The sequence below is a fragment of the Trichomycterus rosablanca genome, chromosome 1 (genome assembly GCF_030014385.1).
Source record: "Trichomycterus rosablanca isolate fTriRos1 chromosome 1, fTriRos1.hap1, whole genome shotgun sequence".
NCBI lineage: Eukaryota > Metazoa > Chordata > Actinopteri > Siluriformes > Trichomycteridae > Trichomycterus > Trichomycterus rosablanca.
The window spans coordinates 34,476,335-34,501,529 of NC_085988.1; the positions used below are offsets into that span (position 1 = coordinate 34,476,335).

The following is a 25,195-nucleotide window of genomic DNA, read 5'->3' on the forward strand; positions in this document are numbered from 1 at the left end:
GTGGGAAGAACTTTCAGCAACGATGGGAGTTTTCATGTGTAACCAGTACAAGTTTTTCAGTTTCTCTCTGCCTCGAATTTAAAAGTGAGAACACAGCCCGTGTGGGCGTTTTGTCTTTTCGCCTACTTTGACCCAGGATGCCAGGTTTGACTAAAAAAAGCCGGTAAGGTTTACAAAGTGAGTTTGCTGTATGTTCAGCATCACACAAAAGAAGGAATCGACGGAGTTGTCTTAAGTGTCATCAGGTTTTGAATGTTCTAAACAACCACTGGGGCAGTTTGTCTTTGCTTTTTGGCGAAATGGAACACTTAGCAGCAGAGTGCCTTGTGTCAATGTCCAGCCGCGCAATAGTGCACGCTCCTAAAGGGAACCGGGAGATCCGAGCCGAAACTGCGGCTGCACCCAGGAACGCAGAGGAGACCAAGGAAGCGCTGGTCAGGGACAACTCTTCTCTTTTCGTAGTTGCTCGAATTCTAGCGGATTTCAATCAACAGACCCCGAGCAATTTCGTCGAGCAGGCAAAAACCAAAGAGGAGAGCATGGCACCGAGCCCACCACCAGAGGATGGAAACTCTGCCACACCTACCGCCGTTCTGACCGACTCTGCTGCTGCTGCTGCCCTTAAACAAAGAGGCAAGCGATGGAGGGCACGACCTGAGCAGCAAGAGTCCCCGCAGAAAAAGCACAAATGCCATTATTCGGGCTGCGAAAAAGTTTATGGCAAATCGTCCCATCTCAAAGCTCACCTAAGGACACACACAGGTCAGTTTCTGTTGCTGAGAGTGAGTGCTTTGTCATGTTGCGGCTCACATGCCACTACAACTAGGCCTACTCAAACCGGTTGGGATTATATTCAGCGAGTTCAGGAGGATTGTTTTAAAGTATAGGGACAGTTTCACCTTGTTCAATATTACAAAAATAACCAAGTATGCGTGTCCTAAATGTTTTCGGTGCAACAAAACACAAAGTAAAAACGTAAATTAGTTAATTTTTTACACATGGAGCACATTTGCTCGAGTACAATTGTTATTTAAGTAGGTATACGCAGCGTCTTAAATAACGTCACGCCCACTGGAGCAGCCTTATCAATCGCAATAGCAACAGTTTTCCAAATTGAATCCCTTATACGCAAAGTTCGCAGGCATTATGTGCTGGCTGAGCTCATATGCGACAGAAATGCGTATTAAATTAATCGTAAGTGTTTGATTTCTCAGCGATCGCGGTATATCCCGAAGGAAAGTGCAATGCGCAGTAAGCGCGCAGCTTTAGCTCGTCTCTTTAGCACGTCCCTTTCCAGGAAAGAGAAATGAGATGGTCAACAATGCCGGCATAACCGACAATTAACACACGCACGCCCACATGCAGCAGTGTTCTCCTCGGTTAGATGAGCAGCCTGTTTGTGTTTATGCTAAAAGTTCTTAGATCGCGCAGCAGTACGTCATTGTGCGCTACAATGCGGTGCGATTTAATAGCCGATGTCCTGGTATCACGCAAACGCACGATCTGACCCTAATCATGAACTATTCCAACACGCAAAGCGACGAATAAAACGACCCGAAAACTGAATAAAAAGGAGGGAGGGAGCTGAACGGAGTTGTGCAGATGTGTGTGCTTCTCTAGCTCTTTGTTGTGACGTGCCACACCCCCGCACTACACACTGCCAGCTGATCTGGCCAGCAACAGACTCAGCTAGACGAGCTCCGAGAGCGCTACCCAAGCACCCATATGTATAAATGTACACACACACACATACACACACACACTTCCACTATATATAAAACAAGAACAGTTAGCTCAATGGAACATCTTTGTATCTTTAGTGTGTATATAAACGTGCATGGAATGTACCCTAAACTCTTACACAATACACTGTTGTTTATTATGCAACTTGTGTGTACTTTCACACATAAGATAAATACATATTGATGATATACTTTATTTGTCATATATACATATACAGATCTACAGTACAATGACATTCTTTCTTTGCATATCCCAGCTTGTTTGGAAGCTGGGGTCAGAGCGCCCCTGGAGCAGCCTTGCTCAAGGACCCAACAGTGACTGCATAGCGGAGCCTGGATTTGAACCGCCAATCTTCCGGTTGATAGCCCAAAGCTCTACCCACTAGGCTACCACTGTCCCAATATTAATGGTGCAAAAGACTAATGAGCGGAACCTTGCTGAGTTACTGCTAGCAAGTTGTGATAAGCTTTATAATAGTTTGGCTGCTATGTTTAGGTAAATGATTTGTGTTATGTAAGTAAAAATCTGACATATTTACAGCAGTGGATTTGAATTGAAAAACTGGCAGATCCTTCATTTCAAATTCAAACCAGTCACAATCCAATACTGATATCCAGCATTACACAAGGACATCCCAAAGTAATATATGCACATAAGATTGTCTCCTGTGTAGGCTTGCTTTCAGTAATCATAAAGCCCTATTACACAGTTTGTTAAACAAAGACAGATATGCCTCCTTGAATAGATGCCTTTCTAAGCAATCTAAGCAAATCTGGCATCATAATAGTAGAGCTTAGTTACATCATCGAAGTAGGTTTGTCTGGACATGGCTGAAGTGGTACACTCCCTTTTCAATGCACATGGCCGCTATGGTACACACCCTTTTAGATGCACATGGCCGCTATAGTACACACCCTTTTCAGCTGCGACAGTGAGTGCAGCAATGATGCGCAATATAAGCATGAGAGGTTTTACTCACCGGTGCTTTTATACTGACACAAACAACCATAGAATGCATCGAAACATCTGAACCGATTTATCTCTTGTTTCAATGAAATATCAAAGATTGCTCTTCTCCTCCTCACATTCTCAACATTCTTCCCAATGTATTTATTTCATAGTTTAACTTCTTTGTTGTTAGGGAATATTGTTATATTAAGGTTTCAGCAATAATTTACCTTAATATATATAAAATAGACCAAGGTTTCTCAATGCTTTTCTAAGAGACCCACTGCTCTGCGGAGTTCCAGGCTTCTCCGGTGCTTTAACACATCCAAACATGCTCATGCAGGACCTGATAATTAGTTTATAAGCTCCATTAGCTATGTTTTAAGCTGAAAAACTCAGCACACACCACTGGATCATTTGTAATTTAGATGTGATGCACATGATTTGGAGATTTGTCTGGTATTAAAGTAATTGGCAGAAGAACAATTTTGTTTAGTTTGGTTCAAATATATGGATTAATCTGCATGGGTCAAATCAGTAAACATTCATTTTTGTGCCATGTAATGATGTATGGTGTATTATATTTGAGTCCAACTTAGCTGTATTGGCATTTTTTGTGGCACCAGCATATTTCTCTGTACTGAGCAGCCCTAAAGCATAATGCTGCCACCATCATGCTTCACTGTGGGTATGGTGTTCTTTTAATGATGGGCAACGTATTTTTGCACCAAACATCAGACCATAACACACCATCCAACACGCTTTTGGCAGACTTGATGTATTGTTTTGCGAAATGTAGCAGGGCTTGGATGTTTTACTTGCCACCCTACCCCCACAGCACAGACAAATAATAAATATTGGAGATTGTTGTTACATGTAGGCACATATTACTGTATATATTATAATATTACATGTGCCTACATAATAATGATTACTTATTATATATGTTTATAAAAACCAGGAGTTTTTAGCAAGTTAAATGACATGACATCATCAATTTGGGTTATTGGCCTAAATTATAAATACTATGATGAAATGAACATGGTCGAAAATGCACCCCTAAGCAAACCACAATAAAATTGTTAGTGACTAATGCTAATTTATCTCTCCAGTTCTTATAATACCTCTACAGTGGTACACTTGTGGACAAAAAGTAAAGGAAGTGTATCACAATTGTAGAGTAGTAGCCGAAATCCAGAGCAAATGACTTTCCCACCTCAGCACTACTTTGATATTATTGATTTTTCCTCGATTGGTCCCTGCTTCACCTACAGGCTTGTACACTGGTCATATGGTTATTAAATAATGACCATTCCTCTCATTTGTTTTGGTAATCACAGAATGTGGGTCATCTGAGTTCAGCAGTCCATGCACAGCCAACTTTCTGTGTGAGCCAGGCGCCTTTTCTAAGGCACTCAGCAAGATTTTTCCTTCAGTCTGAACCAATAGATCAAAGAGAAAATAGATCTCTCTCCCAGCTCAACACCCCTGTCCAAATGAAGAGGAACACAATGTAATAAAAACAACCTGCATGGTCCAAGTGAGCTGGAGTCCTCGTTTGACTTTGGTAACACCCTGAACTTTGTGCTGACTCTGGTTTGAACTCACTTTTGGATCATTAGTCTTCCTGCATTAGAATCTGGGCATAGACCTCTGTTTCTCTGTAATAAAAATCCTCAGAGCTCAGGATGATGACTGTTCAACAACACAAATATTTCTGCTATGGGCTCATAAGCATGTAGCAATATTTGCTTTGGCTGAATTTTGTTGTCAGCAATATTGTACTTGCAAACAGTATATTGAATTATTACTGCATTGCACATTGATACAGAATGGCATTACATGCACTAACTTACTAATACGAGGAGGTATAAGATAGAGCTCGAACAGATGTCTTATTGTGATAAAAGCCAATCTTAGACCATGTGACAAGGGGGCTTGACTTACTGCTTTAAATAAAATATAAGTACTCTATGCATTGAAATGCAAATATAGTGAGGGGAGTATTAAAATGTAAGCTCTCAGGGTAGGAGATTGGTGTTTTTTAACATGATACTAATATGTTAAGTTGGGCAATATTCAAAATACTATTAGTTCATGAAGATTCTAAAGGTTTGACCTCTTAACTGTTACTATCATATAAACATTCTCAATGTAGCAGAGCAAGTGAGGTCATCTGAGCACTTGGAAATCTTACAGAATGGTTCTTTTCTAATAGCACTCCAGATGCAGTTTTTCTACAAAGCTGGTTAATTTTTGTTAATACCCTTTTACTTTGAGCCACTGCCTATTACTTTGCATCCATATAAAACTCCAAAATATCAACAGAGCATATTTTAACTGTTGGTTGTTTGCCATATTGTTTTGCATAATTGATCCATGTGTCTGAAGTTCACTTGGTTATTCTCTGTAATGCTGTGTTTACCTGTGATTACGGAACATTCCCAATTGAGATAAGGTTAGTGGAATGACCTTGAGATGGCCTCCCAAGAAATCTGTTAAAGCTTAGCCTGACTGCCTTTAGACAGCCAGACTAGCAGAATCTTTAATATAGGAGTTAAAACTGAACTTTTCTGCTAGATGATTAAGGCTTGAATTCTCTTTGTTCTCTTTTTTATACTAGAATTTTCATTAGTTTGTAATTAATGCAATTTTGACATTAGAATGAAGTTTTTTATACATAGGTTGCTGTCTGTCTATTTAGAACCCACATTTACAATTTCTTTGGCAGTTAACATATATGAACTCTGTTAGCTTGATAAAGTTGTAACATTTTTTGCATTAAGCATTCACAAGTTTGCAGTAATTTCTCACATAGCAACTGCACACAGGCTGAATCCCAAATGGTTTTCTACCCTTATTAAACGGGGTTACCGATTTGTTGCCGATTGTTACTTGTTACCGATTTTGTGGATTGCTTTTTCCATTGATGGTAGCAACTCCATTCAACACAACAACTTTGCTGAATGGTATTATCTAACCAAGAGCATGATTCATTTACTGCCCAGTGTTGCCTGGTGGAACCAGACCCTGCTGCAAGCTGACCAGGATAAAGTGGGTAATGAAAATGAAATTAAACTTTACACAAATTCAAATTCAACTTAATAAATGATATAATTAGTGTGTTAAATGCTTATTATGCGAATGCATCTTACAATACTCATAAGTGTAATTCCAATGTGAAAGAATAATACCTTTTGGCTGCATCTGTTTGTCACAGCTGATCATTTGTTCGCTTATTTGATTTGGCATAGTTTTAGGTCACATGACTTTCCATACACAATCCTTCTATTTATCTGGGCTTGGGACCTGCACTAAGGGTGCACTAATATGTGTTTACCCACTGGCTTGGTTTACATACTGTCATGCACTTACGCACTGCTGTTATTACCAGCAGCATGGCTCTTACCATTACGCCACATAGGCTCACATGCCACATTCCATGTAAGGATTCAACATGTATTTTATCACCACATTTTCTTCTATGAACATGCAACAAACTGTCTTATGCAAGTGGAAAAAGAGATTCATAACCATGCCAGAAGGAGTTGATGATGGGTAATCTTAGTTGTCAGAACAGGTTGTATTGCATTGGGCTCATAAATCATACTCATCAACACAGATGGACAGCCGCATTACAAGCACTAGAGCTGTTGTTTATTAAGTGAGAACGCAATATGCTTGCAGGTGGAGTTCTTTTTCCTGTAACAGAACATGATAAGAGGAAATAAGCATTGCTATGGCTTTACTGTGGCATGTGAGATAAAATGGGTGGGGGTCTATTTGAAAAACACTCTCTTGATCTTGTTTCAGTGCACTAAGCAGGAAGTGACATTTAGAGAAGATTAACAAAGTTAAATATCACACAAATATAATGCTGCCATGTATATGGTGCAGTTGTATGTTTTAACCATGACTTCTGTTGTATCCCTAGCAAGACTTTTTAAGTCTGGAGTACAAAGTGCAAAAGCTAGAGTCAAGGTTTTTTTTTTCTCTTTGCATGCAGTTACATCTTATGTAAAATGTAAATTTTACCCCAGCTTAACATCCCCCCTCCAATAACGTACTTTTTCAATGGATTTACATTTTAGGCATTTGTGACTTAAAGTTGGGACAGTATACAATCTGAGTAATTGAGGGTTAAGGGCCTTGCTCAAGGGCCCAACAGTGGCAACCTGCTCTACTCTCTTATGCCAATGGATAACTGTCCCAAATCACATACATAATGCAAAAGTTGATTGTATATTTTGTTGGACTTCATTGGCTCTGGACAGAGAGTTTGCCAAGTTCCAGTCTTATAAATATATTTGATACTTCTACTGTATATTCAGATTAATGGCTTAGAAAATACGTAAACAAATTAAGACCTAAATCCCACTCATGTCTGTCTGTGACAAATGCAGTCAAACATGGTTAACTAGTAGGTGGGTAGCCAGTCTGGTATAATTGTAAGGGAGTATTGAAGCATTTCTAAATTATTTGTCCTGGGCAGCGTCTAGGGTACTTAGGCCATATGGTAAAGACTAAGATGCCTTTAGCAGAGTGTTTTGGTTTGGTCACTAACTAAAAGCTGCAGTTTATATCAGTATAATCTGGCATCTAATTTGCTTTACCATCCAGTTGTCAGAACTTGCTTTCATTATACTTTTACCAGACTTGTTTTTGATATTTGTTTTGATAATTCTCCACTATAAAAGTCAGCCTGTACAAGTTCATTTGGTGCACAATTGGTTTTGATTAGTAAAGTCAAGATGGGAAGTGTGATTGTAAAAGTGTGCATATGGGCACTGTGTTCTGGGATAATCTCATCTAACATAATCCTTTCTGCTTGGAGTATTTTAAACATTAAAGTATTGGAATACTCTATAAAGAGCTGTATGTTCTTCATTACTTAAAAGTAGGTTAAACATGTCTTAGGACATGGCATTTTAGGCTTGTTTTTTAGCAGGTAAGTATTTTTCCCTTAGGTAGGGTAAGGTTTTTCCCTTAGACCACTGACCTGAGATATGAAGAACTGGTTAGTAATGCCATAGTAATGCATTGTGGTGTGGATAGAATACTAAAATGCACAATATGCACAAAATGGGAGTGGTATCCAACTTTAAGACCCAGACACTTAGACACATGCAACATACAACATTTTTGTAACATTAAGGTAAAGCCTAGTCATAGAGGCTAATTAAAAGCCCATGTAACACTGTTTAAATGAAATAGCATGTCAAGTAATATCTGGTTAGCAAAGAGATTTCCCTTTTTGTGCTTGGATGCACATCAAGTGCTGTATTCATAAAGCTTTTGAAGAATCCTCTTTAACTTAGCTTAAAAGAGTTTTAGCTTAAGAGTGATTTAGGACCAGTCTCTGAGCTCTGAAGCAAGTACAAGACAAAAACTTTTAGCTCCATGAGGAGGCTAGGCTGACTTCATTGCTAGGTATGAGGCTTTCATTTGAAACTCCAGTGTTGCAGCATTGTGTGCCTTATGCTGGAACTGCTCTAGCAGAGTGGATTTCCCCAGAGGTGGCGTAATGTCCCTTTTCCGGAAAGAACCCCACCCGTAAATCCACTTTATGCACAGGGTTTGCCAGCTGCTGGAATTGGGGTGCTGCTTGTGCATTGCCTGAACCAGCAGGTTCTGAAGATTCCCTATTTTTCCTTTTTTCTGCTAACTGAGTTGTCACAGACAGCTGGAGCAGTCATATTATGACAACCAGTTCTCAGCGCTGCACTAGCCCTGTTCTATCCACTTTCTTCATTCATTTGTTCCTAATAATTTGGCCACTTTGTTTATTTTGGATTTTTAAGCCACAGTATTTCCATACCCTGATTAAACATCTTGCACCTGGGTTCTTTTCATACTTACTTGAGTGGGTCTTTCGCTCGAGCTTCAAAGGCAGGGCGCCACCCGCTCTGTTATAGCTCCCCGTTGCATTGTGTTTAAGAGGCACTCTTGTAATCCACTGTTGGTAACAGGCTTTTTAGTAAAAATATATACTCGCATTTTACAAAAACGTAAAGTAACATTCCGTAATGCTGTAGTGGGAATAATAGACCTTAATCAGACTGTGTACATTCCATACTATCCTTCAAACGCTGCACTAAGCTAACATATGCTTTAGTTAGCTTTGGCAAAAGATTATAAAAGCTTCTCTGTTCCTCCCAACCCCCTCAGTTCTGTGTCCTATTTTTCTGGCTACGGGGGCTTTAAAAAAGAACTGCTCTGGTGTTGTATACTTGGCCGGGCCTGGCCTCTTTCAACCTGTGTTAATGTCCTACTCGAGGGTGTCAGTTTCATCTAGCAGGAAAGAGAGTATCTAGAGCTGCTGTTTTATAGAGCCACTAGTGGAGTGTCTGGTGTGAGATCAGCAGTGGATTTTCATTGGGCACTGCCTGGGACATGCTGTACAAAGTGTAACTGAGGAGAAAGGGAGGGTTTAGTTGTTGTCAATGCCATTCGTTGATGTATGTCATTCGAACAGCTGCTTCTGCCAGCAATCTAATTGTCTTATCTGCTTCAATATGGCCTATTTTTTAAATCAGATATAAAGATATAAGCCAGTATGGGTTGATGGGTATCCTCGTCTACTGTCATATTTACATTAACCCTAGTGTGCAAGGTGTATGACCACCTATAAAGATTCATGGCAGTGTTGGGTGTAGGGGATGTGGTCAGGGAGGTGATAAAGAGCCTCATTCAGCCAACGGTCTCTGGCCTATAAGGGGGAGGGGTCATTCTGCTATTTTGCATACAGTGTAAAATGACCCCACTCCCTCTGACTGCCAGTAGATAATGGTAGTTGTGGTTTGCTTTGGGTTATTTACTTTGATACTCAGACAATATTTTTCAGATGTGCTCATTGAATGTAACTAAATTCTGTCAGGTAAATGAGCAGGGGTGTGACGGAAAGTTATGCACACGTTGCTAAACACCCACCTGTTTGTGCTAGGATTTCTGTACACATATACAGTTACAAGTTAACAACAGTTAAAAAGGGTTTTTTTCTTTTCACAAAACATGTTTGTCTTATTGTAGACTAACTGCATCACTGTGTGGTTCATCTATGCTCCTTTATGCTTGTTTCAAGTGCTGTAGACAATGGGTGGAGTAAGCTTTGGTTATCACAAATAAAAGACTGAAATTGGCTCTGGACATATGAGGCTAATGCTATTGTTAAAATCTAGACAGTTTTGGATGCACATGTTTAGACAAGCAATCTAAACCAAAGTGTTGGGCTTTTGCATTTTCATCAGAAAGAAAAGTATATAACAAATTAAACACTACGTTTATTGTCATCCGGTTTTAAAGCAAGCCAGATCCAGTTAAGATCACTGCACCTGGCCCACCCATATGCCTTTGTTCCACCTACACATTAATCCCATATTTCTCAAAGTCAAACCAGTGAATGGAGACAGCAGACTGAAAGCCTGTAATGAAGCACCGGTCTCTCTGTGGTTAGAGGGACCCTCCTCCACACACCCATTCAAATACACACAGACGGTCACACAGACGCACTCACACGCAAAGGTGTAACGTTCTCCTGTTTGCTGAGCGTCTTCCTAGTCTCTACATCTGTCTATGTAGGTCAAACCACACAAGCTTGATTATGTCAGCAGACTAATAGCAAGAATATTTAAGCACTCATTCATATTGACAGTAATGTGGTGTTAATGCTACTAGTTTAAAATTAAAGCCAGCCATTATTGTATAACCAGTTATGCTTAAGAGATATTTTTTTGTCACAGTTATTCTCCTTCTTGGCATGCATTATTAGATGCTGGGTGTGACCCACATCATTTTGAGTAAGTTTTATTATGGCCAGCTCTCATTGACTAGTAACTCGTAACATGACGATTTTTACCCTGATCTAGGAGCAGCCCAGTGCTATTTTCTGTTAATAGCATGGGGTCTAAACAGGACACGTTGGACCTGGACTCAAACAAAAAGGCAATTTACACTAAGCATAAGAAACCGTCTCAACAGACGCCCTGCCGTTACTACTGTGGAGAAGTGCGGCTGGCTGGCCTCCGCCTGGCTCACGGCCATGATCGTAAACGCAGAAATAAATTACATCCTTCTGATGAGTAGTGCTATGTTTGTGGTGCTGCTATGAGACTTGTGTTTGGCTTGGGCTGCCACAGATCTGACTGGACTTGCTCGGTGTATCTCTGCAGTGTAGCTCTCATTTAGAACGTCTAACCATTACTTTATGTGATCATTCAAGCCAACCTCATGACAACTTCAAAACACTATTATAGGTGTGTAATGTTGTTGGTAGCTCTGCAGTAACAGTACTGGACTAGTAATTGGAAGGTTTCTGGTTCACACCCAGCCACTGCAAGGTTGCCAGCGTTGGGCTCTTGAACAGGGTCTTTAATTCTCAATCTCTTGGATTTAGTTTGGTAACGAATGGGAGTATTTCTGGATAAAAGCGTTTAGTAAGTTCTGCACATGTATGTTTTGTGAGATATGGAGGGCAGTGTTTAAAAGGTCGCTGGTTTTAGTCCCACCATTGTCAATTTGCATCTGTTGGGCCCCTGAGCAAGGCCCTAAAGCCACAATTGCTTGCTTTGTATTTGTTTGCAATTATATATGGGTTGAATATCCAAATCAACGGCCAGCTTTTGGAAGTAAAGTTATATAACTTTATCGGTAATTTGTTAATTATTAACATTCCTAATTATTACATTGACAGTGTATTTAGTGTGTAGTGTAAGACCAAATAAACCAACCTGTACTTATGTCGCGTCAAGGGATCTGCTTGAAAGGTAAAGTGAACATATAAAAACCTTGAACTTTTCTAGCTTATGTCAATTTAAAATGTTTGCTGTACTTTAACAAGTGTCAAAACATCCAAATTCAGTTTGTTCTGTTGATTTACACAAACCATTGTAGCACAATTTAGAATATATTTTAGCCAAGGGCACCTGTTCATACAGCAGTTTCATCATTCATTGACTTCTGTCATTTTTAGGTTAGACTCTCTTATAATGATGGTACTTTTCTACTTGCACTTTTGCTTTGCCTCATCAGATTCATTTTCTGTCAGATCAGTACAATAGTAACAGAGCAACAGATTGCGTAGAGTAAGGGGCAAGTCAAAAGTTCAGCAGAGCTCAACTGAAATTCAAATTAGCACCGTCGCTGCAAGTGTATAGACAAATAGGTCATGGTCTAACAGAAAGGGAACACTTTTAACTATTATCAAACTTGTACAAACTTGCTGAATATACCAAGATGAAAATAAACTAGATGATTATTTTAAAATCGGCATGATCTGACAGAAGATGACTAGGGCTTATGATACAGTACGCAATGCATGGACAACAGGGGTCAGCCTGTAGATTAAGCCATTAAAGGAGGGCAGGATAGTGGCAGTTGACTTGGTGTGGCAGGGTGGTAAGTGTAGTTTAACACCATGTCTGGTGGACTGCATGGTGATTACACTTGTTCTGCTCTTGATGTATCACTTAGAAGAAAGTGTCAGTCAGAGCTGTTTGTCAGCCAGGGGTGACAGACAAAGCCTGGCAAAACTCAGTTTGAAGAGTTTGAAGAGGCATCGTGTATTGCCCTTAAGTTGGCACAGCATGGGCTTGGAAGTGCATTTTATAAGGCTTATAGTGGATAGATTCGTTTGACCTCCCACTGGTGATGTGCCTCACTGTAAACATGCCTGCTAGCATAGTTACATTTGAAGCTTAAAATATTAAAGGGTTATACATAGCATATGTATTCCTAAACTTGTAAAGCAAGCCACCTCATCTTTTTTGAAGTGGTCCTCAAACAAATGGTCAAATGGTAGCCATATATGCTTGGAGAAGGGTACTTACAGCCTTATTATGTAAACTTAAACTCATGGATGTATGTGTTTGGCTATTGTTATAGCATTTTAAATAGGAAAGAGGGATGCCGTTCGTTGCACTAAGAGAGCAGGACCAGTTATGCTCCTTTGAATTCATTTTCCTGTACATTTATGTCATCATTTAATGCGCTTATGTTTATCCAAGAACGGGGGAGCACTCTCTTTTTATGCCATTCTTTATTTTATTTGCATTCAATCTGACCGCTGCAATGCAGACATTCAGGATATGCTGTGGCACCTTACTGCTCTACTTTATTCAATAGATTTTTCACATATTTTTGAGTCTGCCTAAGGTACTAAGCCTGCCACCTGTGACATAATCATATCACTAAAGAGAGGAGACAGTTTCTACACGGTCCTGAGTACACAATGTATCTGTGATGTAATGGCTGGGTAACTGGGTCACTGTGTTTGTTAGTGAAGAGCACATAACCAAGGCCTTTCCTAATTACTATCCTGTTGTCTGAGAACGGCTGTGACATGAACAGTCTCCCTGGCACACTGCCAGCAAGAAGACTGCCAAGCAGCAGCCTTTAACGTCAGCATTCACAACTCAGGTCATGTCGTCCTATGAGGCTCGCCACTACCCACATTACAATTGCCCCCCTGAAGCTGACCAAAATGACGGCAATGACGGTTGAGGCTACAAAAGTGCTTTGTGTGAATTCATAGTAGGGTAGGGAAAAGATGGCACATTAGCCTAATTGTGACCTTCTTATCATTTTCTCACAGAAACAAAAGGGCTATAACAAATACCCCTGGGTTTGATTCTTCAGAATTTGGGGGTCTGCACAGTTATCCTTTTAAACGGGGTTTTAAACCACATAGATGCATTCTCATTTGTAGCCCCATGTCCTTATGGTCACATATGGATAGTCAGGCAAAAAATCATGAACACAGTAGTCCATCTGAATAGATAGCATGCTTATGTTTCAGATGGATGGTGACCCAGTATGGCGCTATTGTCAGGAGGTTTCTCATGACTGCACACATGAGGTTCCTCTTCGCTTACAAGTGTTCTAGACAACCACCATCACAGACAGGACAAAGGATAGCAGCCTGGGTGCACGCCAACTGGGAAGTTCTTTAGAATCATCAGGAATTTAATCTGCAGTTAAATCGCTACTGCTAGGGTTGCACTTTTCAGACTCTCTTAGTATCATTTCCTCTTTATCTGCTTTTTCTTTTTTCTGAGCAAAGTCCGTCCATCCAGCAGTCTTTGTCACGTACAGCTGCATATGCATTTACAATGGTTTGGTTTCATTGTGCATTGTGCTCGAGTTGGACCATAATGGGCATAGTGATTCTGTTCCTGCTCATCTTTCTGCTGGCCGGTGAAATATTAATGCTGATGGATCTGTTACCTTTAACCTGTGGGAGCTTTGCTTGAAGACATAGAAACGTAGTGTGTTTGCATTAACCATATAATCCTGTGTGAATTACCCAGTGTAACCTGTGTCTCTGTTATAAATAAATAATCCTGCAAATTATAGGTTACAGGTCTGTACAGAAATTAAAGTCCTAAAAAGCTTCTTATTAGGTCTGATGCACACTTTATAGACTTTCAGAAACTTAGAATCATTCTACCATACTAAATTAAAGTACCATACCATTTAATTATGTAGTTTAAGTCACAGCAAAGTCTATTTTCAGCTATTACTCAGTTCCTGCTGCTGATTTCTTTCTTTCCACCCTAATACCTAACAATTTTCTTTCTTTTTTGCTGGTAGTGGACTATCATTGCTCTTTGCTGAACATAAAACAAGTCTTTGAGGAGCTATACGTCAGCAGCTGTAGAAATTGCATGGCTGGGTCGCACACAATACCAAAGTGGTTGTGACGATGACATGCTGTGAGTAGTAAAGATCTGAGGTGGTGAGGGGGTTAAGGCTCCTCCCAAAAATATGTCAGCAATGGAAAAATATGGCATAGTAACAAAAAACACAGACATTTCATAATCAAGGTTATTGATTAAGGTTATAGAATGAGAACATGATATAACTGCAGCAAATTAGAATCCAATTATTGCATGTCTGCATAGGAACAGGATTTAAACAAGTTCATAAATCTGCATTTTAGCTAGTATAACCATGGTTATGTGAGAGCACAGAAACTTCGATATGTATCATGCTGTTTGTGTACATGGGAAAAGTATGAACATTGTGTCCATATTCATCTTGTATTTTTCTGTGTTCATGTGCAGCTAGCATAATGACTGACTGAGATGAATGGCCAGACTGTTGTTTGTGTATTTCTATGCTTGTGTGTGGGAGTCTATGAGAGGAGGGAGTGTAGAACTCCACTGTGTCTGTCTGCCCAAGAATGGCAGGACATGAACTTAGACTGAGGAAGTATAGACTCACTCTGCCTGCTGTTATTCAAGTTATTTCACAATGTGTTAAAAATGCCAATGTCTCTCACGTCAATCTGGCGTTATAAACTGGGTTTTGAAGTAACACTGTTTTTTCCACTGGGGCTTTTAGGGAAACCACAAAACAATTGGGAGTCACACTGGGCAGTCTGGCCTGCTACATGCATTTCCTGCTTCGTCCAACTTACTAAATAAGGGCTAGATGTCTAGCCTCATTTTTTCCATTTACGGTTTTAAATGTCCAGGGTCATCAGATAAACACAAATAAATACCACTGTTTTTACGCCCAGTGCCCAGATTTTGGCACGTCCACCACAGGGGTGATGGGCACTACTGGCTAACATTCTGTTAGAATTAAAACATTGATGTCTCTCAAGCACTAATGATGATTTAATGCATGAAAAACAAAGTTTGTAACCAACAAATAGGAGCGGCACGGTGGCTAAGTGGGTAGCACTGTCGCCTCACAGCAAGCAGGTCCTGGGTTCGATCCCCAGGTGGGGCGGTCCGGGTCCTTTCTGTGTGGAGTTTGCATATTCTCCCCGTGTCTGAGTGGGTTTCCTTCGGGAGCTCTGGTTTCCTCCCACAGTCCAAAGACATGCAAGTGAGGTAAATTGTCCACGACTGTGTTTGATATAACCTTGTGAACTGATGAATCTTGTGTAATGAGTAACTACCGTTTCTGTCATAAATGTAACCAAAGAGTGTAAAACATGACAATAAAATCCTAATAAACAAACAAACAAACCAACAAATAGTATTAAGATCTAATTTTTTCCCCAATTTGGACAAGTTAGTCAAAGTGTTTTTGACAACTACCAGTCCTTGGAGGGTGAAGGCTAGTAATCCTTTGTTGTTGTACTCAGTAATCTAATCTGGAGCTCCTACAGAACATTCAAGGTGTAAATAAGCAGCAGTTTTTAGATTCATTAATCAGAAAGGATTGATGTCACAACCTTAGACAGTACATGATCGCTCCTTGAATGCATACTGACCTGCCATTGACAATTATAAAATTAGTCTGGATGGGGTAGTGGGAAAAGCACAATGCTTGCAATGATATAGGTGTACCAAAAAGTCTTCAGTAAGTACATACTACTGCTTTAACATTGTGTTAATACACAAGCTTTTTAAAGTTCATTTTAATGATGAATGAGGGCTATTTTCCATTAGGAGTATATGTATTATCACAGCAGTGTATAATTTCAGTTGGAATTACTAGTCATCCAAAATTTCATAACCATGACAGGCCTACAGTATGTATCGCACTATTTAGATTTAGTTCAGCTGTGTTTTTGTTAACAAAAATAACCCACAAATCAGTGGAGCCATATTTTACATGTCATGGCTTTTAAATTAAGCATTTCAGCTAAAAATAAAGAAATGTAGTAGGACAGATGGGAAATTAAAGGGTTGTTTCAGCAGCACATTTGAATGAACATTTTAACTGAATACTGGTCACAGAGAAAAGGTTAAGCATAATATTATACATAGTGGTTACACAAAGGGAGGTTCAATAAAAAAAAGAGCCAGACACTTGTGACCAGTAAAAAATACATTTGCAACAAAAGCTACAACTGCTTATCCTGTAGGTTACCTATCATGACTTTTTGTGCATAATAATAATAATGTATATGATTTTGCAAGCAACAATGTTTACACCAGACCGATGTTAATATTTACTAATATTAATATTGTATCATTAAGCCATTTAAGACGTAAAACATATACTCTTTTTACATGGAACACAGAAGAAACCACAAAATAATATATAGGACCATCTGGGTTTGGGTAGATTTATGTGAAAGCCAACTTTTATTGCTTGATGAAAGAGGGGGAAGGGTATAATTCCCTTATATGTGGAGTCACTAATAGTTATATGTCGTGACTGGAGTGGGGTTTTAATAAAACTGTCTCCGATTGTAGAGCAACATATGCATGATATCTGTCCTTTTTATCAGATAGTATGATGTTGGCACATATGGCTCATTTGTAATGGTGTGCATTCCTGGCTTAATGTTTAGGGCTTTTCACCCAGTTTACTGACGATAAAAACTTTTCACAGGCCATTCTACAGCTGGAGCACTAACGGGAACGGGCCTGTGCATTCTATACAGTGCCTCATAAAAGTGCCTTTATGTGTGAATGTCGGGTGTTCATTTGTGATCTAAATGGTGGATTACATTGTTAAACCCTCGAGTGACCTGCGAGAATGGGGTCTATCCAGCGAACTGTCATCTGTGATTATTAACTGCAGTCTTTCATTCAGTTCTATGGTTAGAGCTTAAATTGTGTTTAGTGAATGCACAGATTCACTTAGATTTAAGTGAATGTTGACACTAGGAATGCAGGTCTTAACTTTAACCACCGTCACAGAAACAGTGGGTGCTTCTATTATATGGTTGTATGGTCATAGAGTGAAAACTAACCCTAAATCAGCAACAAAAAAAAACTAAAACAGGATGTCTGCAGTTGTTTAACATAAGCTATGCAGGACACAAAGGGCATGGCAGGTCTCCACTGAACTTAAAGCCCCCTTTGTCTACATGCGGGTTGGAAAAAACTGCTAGGTTGACATCAACCGCCAGAGATGTTATGCTATGTGATGTAAATGCTGTTAGTGATGCATGAACTGATGACATCTGGCCTTCTAAAGACTAAGCAAGTTGTTAAAGTAAAATCATCATGCACTCAACCATAATTAGCAGTGAGTTAAGCTAAGCCAAACTGAAATATGAGCCTGGGCAGGTTTATATTACTAAACAATTATACATAAATAAATAAAATGTATATACTACTGCTGTCTGTATGTTGAAGATATAATAGTAATTACGTCTGAACGTTACTAGTGGTGTTGAGTAAATGCTGACAGCTGCATGTGTGTGTGTGTGTGTGTTTTGCAGGAGAACGGCCCTTCCCGTGCACCTGGCCCGACTGCAGTAAGAAGTTCGCCCGCTCCGACGAGCTGGCCCGCCACTACCGCACACACACAGGCGAAAAGAAATTTGGCTGCCCACTGTGCGACAAGCGCTTCATGCGCAGCGACCACCTGATGAAGCACGCGCGCCGCCACCCTGACTTCCAGCTGGACATGCTGAAGAGGCAGCAGGGAAGTAGTGCAGGCCTAAACGGTGCCAACAGCAAACGGCCTGGCTCGCTTAGCGACTACAGCCGCTCGGATGCCTCCAGCCCCACGCTCAGCCCCACTCTCAGCCCAGCCAGCTCGCCTTAAACCTGGTCGCACTTTCTGCCCTCCGCCCCCTGCGGCTCCATGCTGTTTTATTTTACCCTTCTGATTCTTTTCTGTCGATAATAATGATGTTGCACACTGTCAGCGGCAACCTCGTTTTTTTGCTAATCGTGTTGCTTGCTGTGGTGTACTCTACTGTACATAACCGCTTCATGTAGTGCAATTTTTTCCGTGCAACTCCGTAAGACAGAAAACACAGAACAGAAAAAATGCCTTTTCCAGATGGCAATATTTACATATTACTTGATGTACCATATGTCTGTATTTTTATAGCCTCTGGCCACAGCCAGCTTCTATAATTGTTTTGTTTATTTCATTTGATTAACTGTTCAGGTGAAACATTTGGACAGAATTAACAGCTATACATTGACCTTCTTTTTTTATTTATAACAGGTTAGGGGGAGGGCACACACACACCTCAGGATCCAATAATGTTTTCCTTTCTTCTCTTTAATATTTACCTTGACTGCACAAAACAAGCATCACTTTACTCTGAAATTCAACATGGGTTGAATTTTGTGCCCTGCTCAGGGATGGCCTTGTTAGCTTGAAAGAATAAACATGAAGAGAAGACATACATAAAACAGCCTTACACTCAACAGAAAATTTGCACTCTTTTCTTTTGTCTTTTTTTCTTGGTTTTCACATCAGGGAAAACTAGCACTTGGTTTGACAGTCATTCAAACTCAACTTTATATTTGTCTGTAATATGTGGTACCACACATTAAGAAACTAGAATTGAGTGAAAGTCAATGTGTTATGAGACTGGAAATAATGTTTTGTTTTTGGCATTGCTTTCTCTCAGAAAGTTGGGTTGTTTTTGGTTGAGTTCTCATTTATTTCAAAGGCTATGTTCACATTACAAAGTTAAAGCAGCACAAATTCTTTTCTAAACAGAACATTTGGAAGATCGAAGCTAATTCTTGAGTTTGACACATTTTGGCCCTTATTATAAACAGCTGACAGCCTGTCAGCCAAATGTTAAAGCAAATTATCCGTATAATAAAGGCCTGTGCTGCTTGTGTGTTTATTTTATTACGAATATGGTGTTTATGATTTAATTCAAGCCTAGATGTAAGGTTATCGATTTTAACACATTTTAATGTGTGTGGTCACGTGATAGACATCGGCCACTCACAAATGTGAATCTTAAAGCCGGAAAGAATTCCAATGAGCAAAAAATAAATAAATTGAACACTAAGGATTGTATTGTGAATGTGGCCAAAAAAAAAAAAAAAAAAATCAACACCTACACTATCATACTGTAGGTGCAAAGACTGCCATACTATGCTCAACCTACCCAAAGTGGAGAACAGATAGGCCTGCTCTTCTTACAGGACTAAACCCAATCCCCTAAAACATGAAGGATAAAGTTTCAAAGCAGCAGCACTGCACCATAAATACTGCACATAACTCAGCATCAGGGTTCTTCACAACAGTACAGGTATATCACACCCACCACGGGATTCATTCAATTCTCTTTCATTCACTTTTAACAAGATCGAAGCACACGGAGCAGAAACACCCAAAGACCAAAGGTGTAATATCTAGAGCTGGGGAAGGAAAATGTGATGCATCGTGTTTTGTTATGACAAATGACCTTTGTTTATAGTGTCTGCATGGGAGCTTTCCTTAGCCCAGTTTGTACACTCTACCTTGAAAAGGAGTATGTAAGAAAAAGGCAAACATTGACAAAAGGATAGAGTGATGATTTAGGGTGTCTCCAGGGTCCTTGGGCTAACGAGGCAGACTAAACGTAAGCTAGAGAATTGCAGGTCTTTATTGAGGCTGGAAGCTGGACTGGTGTGTCTGTTTAAGTGGGGGGAGAAAGAATGAACAAACCCAAAGGGAGCCAGATAGTAGGCTTTAAGCTAAGCAGGTTAGAGGAAGAGACATTCAGTAAGCTAATATCTCTGGCTCTGTGATTGGAGTGCAGTCCCCCATTTCTATTGCATGCTGCCCCTTGCTCTGTCCATGACCAACCACTAAGGAAAGAAGGAGCATTTCATCATCTACCAGAGTGCCTGGATTGAATAGGGTGGAAGATGTCTTTAAATCATTATTACATACAGGAAGTTGAGCATTGTATATAAAGGCTGATAGACAATTAGAATGATTGTTACTGAGCATATCTGTTGACATCTGTATCAAGTCATTGATGCAGAAGAGAATGAAATATTATACTAATTACCTGTGTTTTCAGTATTGACACAGTAGATGTTACTTTATTTGTTTTACCATTTGTCTTTGCATTAATAGGGTAGCAAATAGCCACAGGACTTCTAGCTTTGTATTGTTCAAACCATATCCATACCTCAACACATACTTCTTTACTGTCACAGACACACTGACAAGCAGTCAGTGTGTTGCTAAATGCATTACCTCAATAAACCATTCAAGCGGCTGCTTTCAAACTTGATCCTCATTAAAACAGGGCTTCAGGCTCTTGAATATCTTTGTTGCTACCAAATTCATGCAGTAACACATACTTGTACTTTGATTTTTGTACAGTGACAATGATCCTTTGCTTTGAAAAGCCATGCCTAACAGATATGCCTCATCAGCTCAGGCCAGAGGCTTACAAAAGCTGCCATTAAGAGAGGCACCACTGTCTAAACTACTTTGACACTGCCTCACACACAGCTACACTCACATTTGTGTGCACGATAATGTAAATGCTTGTTCACTCATCTTTCACACTTGTCAACTCACTATCGCGTGCTCTCTGTTACCCCTATACAACTTGTCATTCTCGTGCTTATTCAGTCCATAGCGGGCATCTGTTTCCCGTTAACTCGTATTCCACCATGGCTCCTAGAGCGAGATGGGCTCTGAGCTCAGTGGCACTACCCAGCTGGGGATGTGGTATCCCTGGGTTGCAAGAGCAGGTGGAGCCCTGTGAATACCATGCCTTGTCCCTCTCCTCTCTCCTTCCCTCCCCCCAGGGCCTCTCAGCCCCAGTCTTTCAAACCGACATAATCAAGGCTTTCTCTCTTCTCACTGCCTTTAAAAAAACACATGTAATAAAATGCCTCAGCATCACACATGCATTTCTCCTGCAATTAGACCACACAGAAAGCTGTGTATGTGTTTAATCATTCCCTCACTTCAAACAGGTTCCAGAACTGCACAGATCAACATAAGTCAAAAACAGTTTGAAAGGCGCTCTAACACTAGCATTTAGTCTGGAAATTGCATTAATGTTAATAGACAATTTTGCATGGCAAACGTCCTGTGCAATTAACACAGAGCAACTTTAAACCATGCAATTAACTGGGATGTATTATATAAAACCTTAAGCCTTCATGCTGTTAAATTATTCCTTGTTAAAAAAAAAAAAGTCAACATTATTATTAGACTGGGAGTTTTTATTATAGACTACAGTTTAGCTAGCTGATAACATTACTACAGTTGAATCCTGGCCTTTTAAGCAATGGAAAACAAACTAAGGTTTTTAGTCAAATGAGTTCCATACAGATTAGCAATAGAGAAGATGCAAAATGTTGTATGCTCTATTCTCACCTGTCATTAACCAACCCCCCAAAAGGACATAATAACACATTTCTTCCCTTATCTGCTGACGTTTTCTCACCAAGAGCATTTTCTCATGCTCCTGTAGAGCTGTGGCTTAGGCGTAACTTTGTAACTGTGTTCTTCTCACTGCTGGTCAGTGTAAGTACAAAGAGAACAATGGTGCCCCTCTGTTGTCTCTAAACTGAGCTCTGCTTAAAGCCAGTAGCATCTTCCAGTACCACCCATTTCTCAGATCAACCTTATCTTGGGTTCTAATGAAATGGGTTAAATTTTTACTCTCCAGTTTCCACTTAAGTCATTTATGCTTGCTTAGTCACAGGTCAATATGAAATATAAAAATGGCATAATTTTACTCCTTATTTTCACTGTACAATTTTACTTGAATGAAAAGCGAGACCATTGAACATTGATTAAGGCATGTCTAGGGTAAAACTGTACTTGCTTTGTCCTTATCTTATATTTTAACTTAAAATGTATTCATCTGACTGTTTATTATTAACATATTTCCCTCTTTTGTATTTTAATTTTTCACTTTCAAAGAATGATTTGTATGTAATTGTCAAGATTATTGTTTTTTTACATTTTAATCTCAGACACAATGCTATTTTTATAGTCATTGAGAGAGATCCCATTACTTTCCTCTTTATCCAGAGACACTGAATCTTTGTTATAAGCAGGATATAGTTGTAAAAATATGTTCTTAAGACTGGAGAGAATTATATCAGACATGTCTGATAGATCACATTAGACTGAAATTATTTGCTTCATTTTCAAATGTCATATAACCATAGAGACCATAGCATTGTGAGTAGGCAGCATAGTCTTATGATAATTAATGTTGCGTATTATTATTATTTTATGCTTATAGATTTTTCTAGTTGACATCATGTTATTCCTTATGTGTACAGCTTTTCAAACTCATACCTCTACCAAGGAACTAGGAAGGTTTAAGTTTAAGTATTTTCTGAATCCCTAAAAAAATTCAAATTGAATATTATTTCATGTGAATAATGAATTACATTTAACCACATAAAATCCCATGGGCTGCATTTTTTTTCTATCTATGAGATGATTATGCTAATCAATTTAATAGATTTTGATTTAAAATTTTACTCATTAGTTTGTAATAATGAGTGCCAAAGGCATTAAAATTGTAATTCCTGATAACTGCAAACCCTTAGACAATTAAATTCAATAACAAAGACTAAATGAATAACCTTGTACAGTTTTCTATGAGTGATGTGGTTTTAAGTATGTGTACAGGATTGAATGATGTGCATTAGATACACAAGTGTTTTTTAAGTTTAACCTTATTTTTTTGTGTGACATTACATGTAACTTTATATTGATTTCTGTTTGATTATATTGTTTTTTTAATTTTTCTTTGCTGTATAATTCAGTGCATTGTTGAATAACTCTTGGACATTTTTGTTGTTCTATTAATCAGTAATGAATACCCAACCATTCCAAAGGATCGCAAATGTATTTGCTGTAAATGTGCTGCTTATATCATACCAATGCATAGAAGCTTCATTATTTTGTGTATTTATTTTGGACTGTGATGTATTTTATTTTTGAAATACATTTGAAACTAGTTAATTTGGGTACTTTTTTAACATGGCTTTTTCCTGCTGTTTAAACAATGCTCCTGTACACTATGTATTTCATGATGTCTGAAATAGACAAAACTATTCAGGTTCTGGCAGAGCACCCTAAACCTATCAGAAAAGGGATTTTGCAAAACTGCTAGCTGCTACAATGCAGGCATGCGAGAGAGAAAAGGCCAGTCCTAAAAAAACAGACAAATAGGGATTAGGCATGTGGAACTGTTAAAATAAGGGCAACTGTGGTACCATGATTTATCACCTGAGCCAGCTTGCAAAGGAGCCCACACTTCAACACTGGGTTTTAAGCCTTATTGGTTTAACATTTGCCTCCAAAGACCTCTGGGTGTTTGTGTTAAAACCTGCCATTTAACGAAGAACGTTGAAGTTGTTTTTGATAGAAAAACTTTAAAAATAAAAGATTCATTTGTTTTTTTCCTCAAATGTGTCTGCTAGGAAGCTTAGAGAGTAAAAGAGACCCTTTTAACTTTTCAAAACAATAAAAGCAAAGTTTAACTGGGTGGTCTTATAAATTGAAAGTTATAAAGTAATACATATCTGTGAGAAATTGGAAGCCAGTGTACAGTAAAATGTACAGTCAATATTAAATGAACAGCTTCCACAGGTAATATAGCACTGTGTTTGTACAGGTTAATTTAGCCCCAATAATCCCAAAAGTGGCAGCACAAATGCCATCCTGTTACTGTGGCCAGGGGAAAAGCCCCTGACATCATCCATGTGTTAGTGTAAGCACATTTTGAGATTTACTGGAAACTTCCTCCAAATGAACATACATTTGGTAGAATATGTACAAATAAAAATGTTTATGTTTACCGATGGTGAGGACATGGTTTTGCTTTTGTCTGTATCATGTTGCAACCATAATTGCTTCCAAATGTTCTAAATAAAGGGGGATAAACTTTAGAACTGTATGTGGTTCCTCTCTTATCCATGACCTCTGATGATGACATGCTTCATTTGTTAGTCTGACTGTCTGTTGTTCTGTGTGGTCGCACTCAAACACACAAATACTCCTTTAGAAACGTTCAGCTTTTAGTTGTGTCAGCAGGGTTGAGGTTGCTGTCATAGCAGGTGTTAATGAGTACGCGTGACTGGGTTATTATTCAAGGCCACCCCTCCCCCAAGTTCCCTTCTTACTAAGTGCATTTAGTGAACTTGTTTTTTAGCGAACATATCTGTGGAGCCCTGCAACTGTGATGTTTAACATTTTATAAGAACTAAGAATTAAGAGCAGGCTTTTAATAGATTTCTTCCTGGGTTGCTTGCCCCTTACTGCTAGCTGAATAATCAAAAAATTAAAAGATATTACAGACGTTAAGTCTGGGCCACAACTATTCCCTCACATCAAAGTATTTTGTACTGTCCATGACTTCCCAATCATTAGATGAACAAATATGTATGGAGTTTTAGAGAGAGTGTGTAGTGGCTTCTAGGCTTCCTGTGTGTACTTGGCTTGCCTTTCTGATGTATGTATTAGTCTCAGTTTTTACCGTGCAATGCCTGTTCTAGTGGCTACAGTGCCAGTGGAAAGCTCTTTGTGCAGTAACTTACACAACTATGGCCAGTTCTTGTTTCCATGACCTCGTTCAAAAACACGCTATACCGGCATCTGATTTTTTATCAACCACATCACTACAGAGAAGTATTCCAGTTGTACAGTTCCACAGATTCTATCGACTTTTAATGTTGCTGGTCATGGTTGCTCTGCTGTACCTTTTTATGACATTTTTTACATGCTAGACAAATATATTGTGACTCTGTCCTATGCAACTATAAGAATTAACAAGAATTTGTCAAATAATGTATGTGTCAACTTGTATGCATGAAATAGTGAAGTTTACATTTGAAAATAAATGCATAAAAATTCA

The 25,195-nt window shown here is 39.2% G+C and overlaps 1 protein-coding gene across 1 annotated transcript; it reads left to right on the top strand.

Annotated features, from left to right (window-relative positions):
- On the top strand, positions 1-25,195 carry klf13 (Kruppel like factor 13). The gene is made up of 2 exons (XM_062991804.1): positions 1-762; positions 17,822-25,195. The coding sequence occupies exons 1-2, from the start codon at positions 300-302 to the stop codon at positions 18,148-18,150; spliced, it is 792 nt and encodes a 263-aa protein (XP_062847874.1). The 5' UTR covers positions 1-299; the 3' UTR covers positions 18,151-25,195.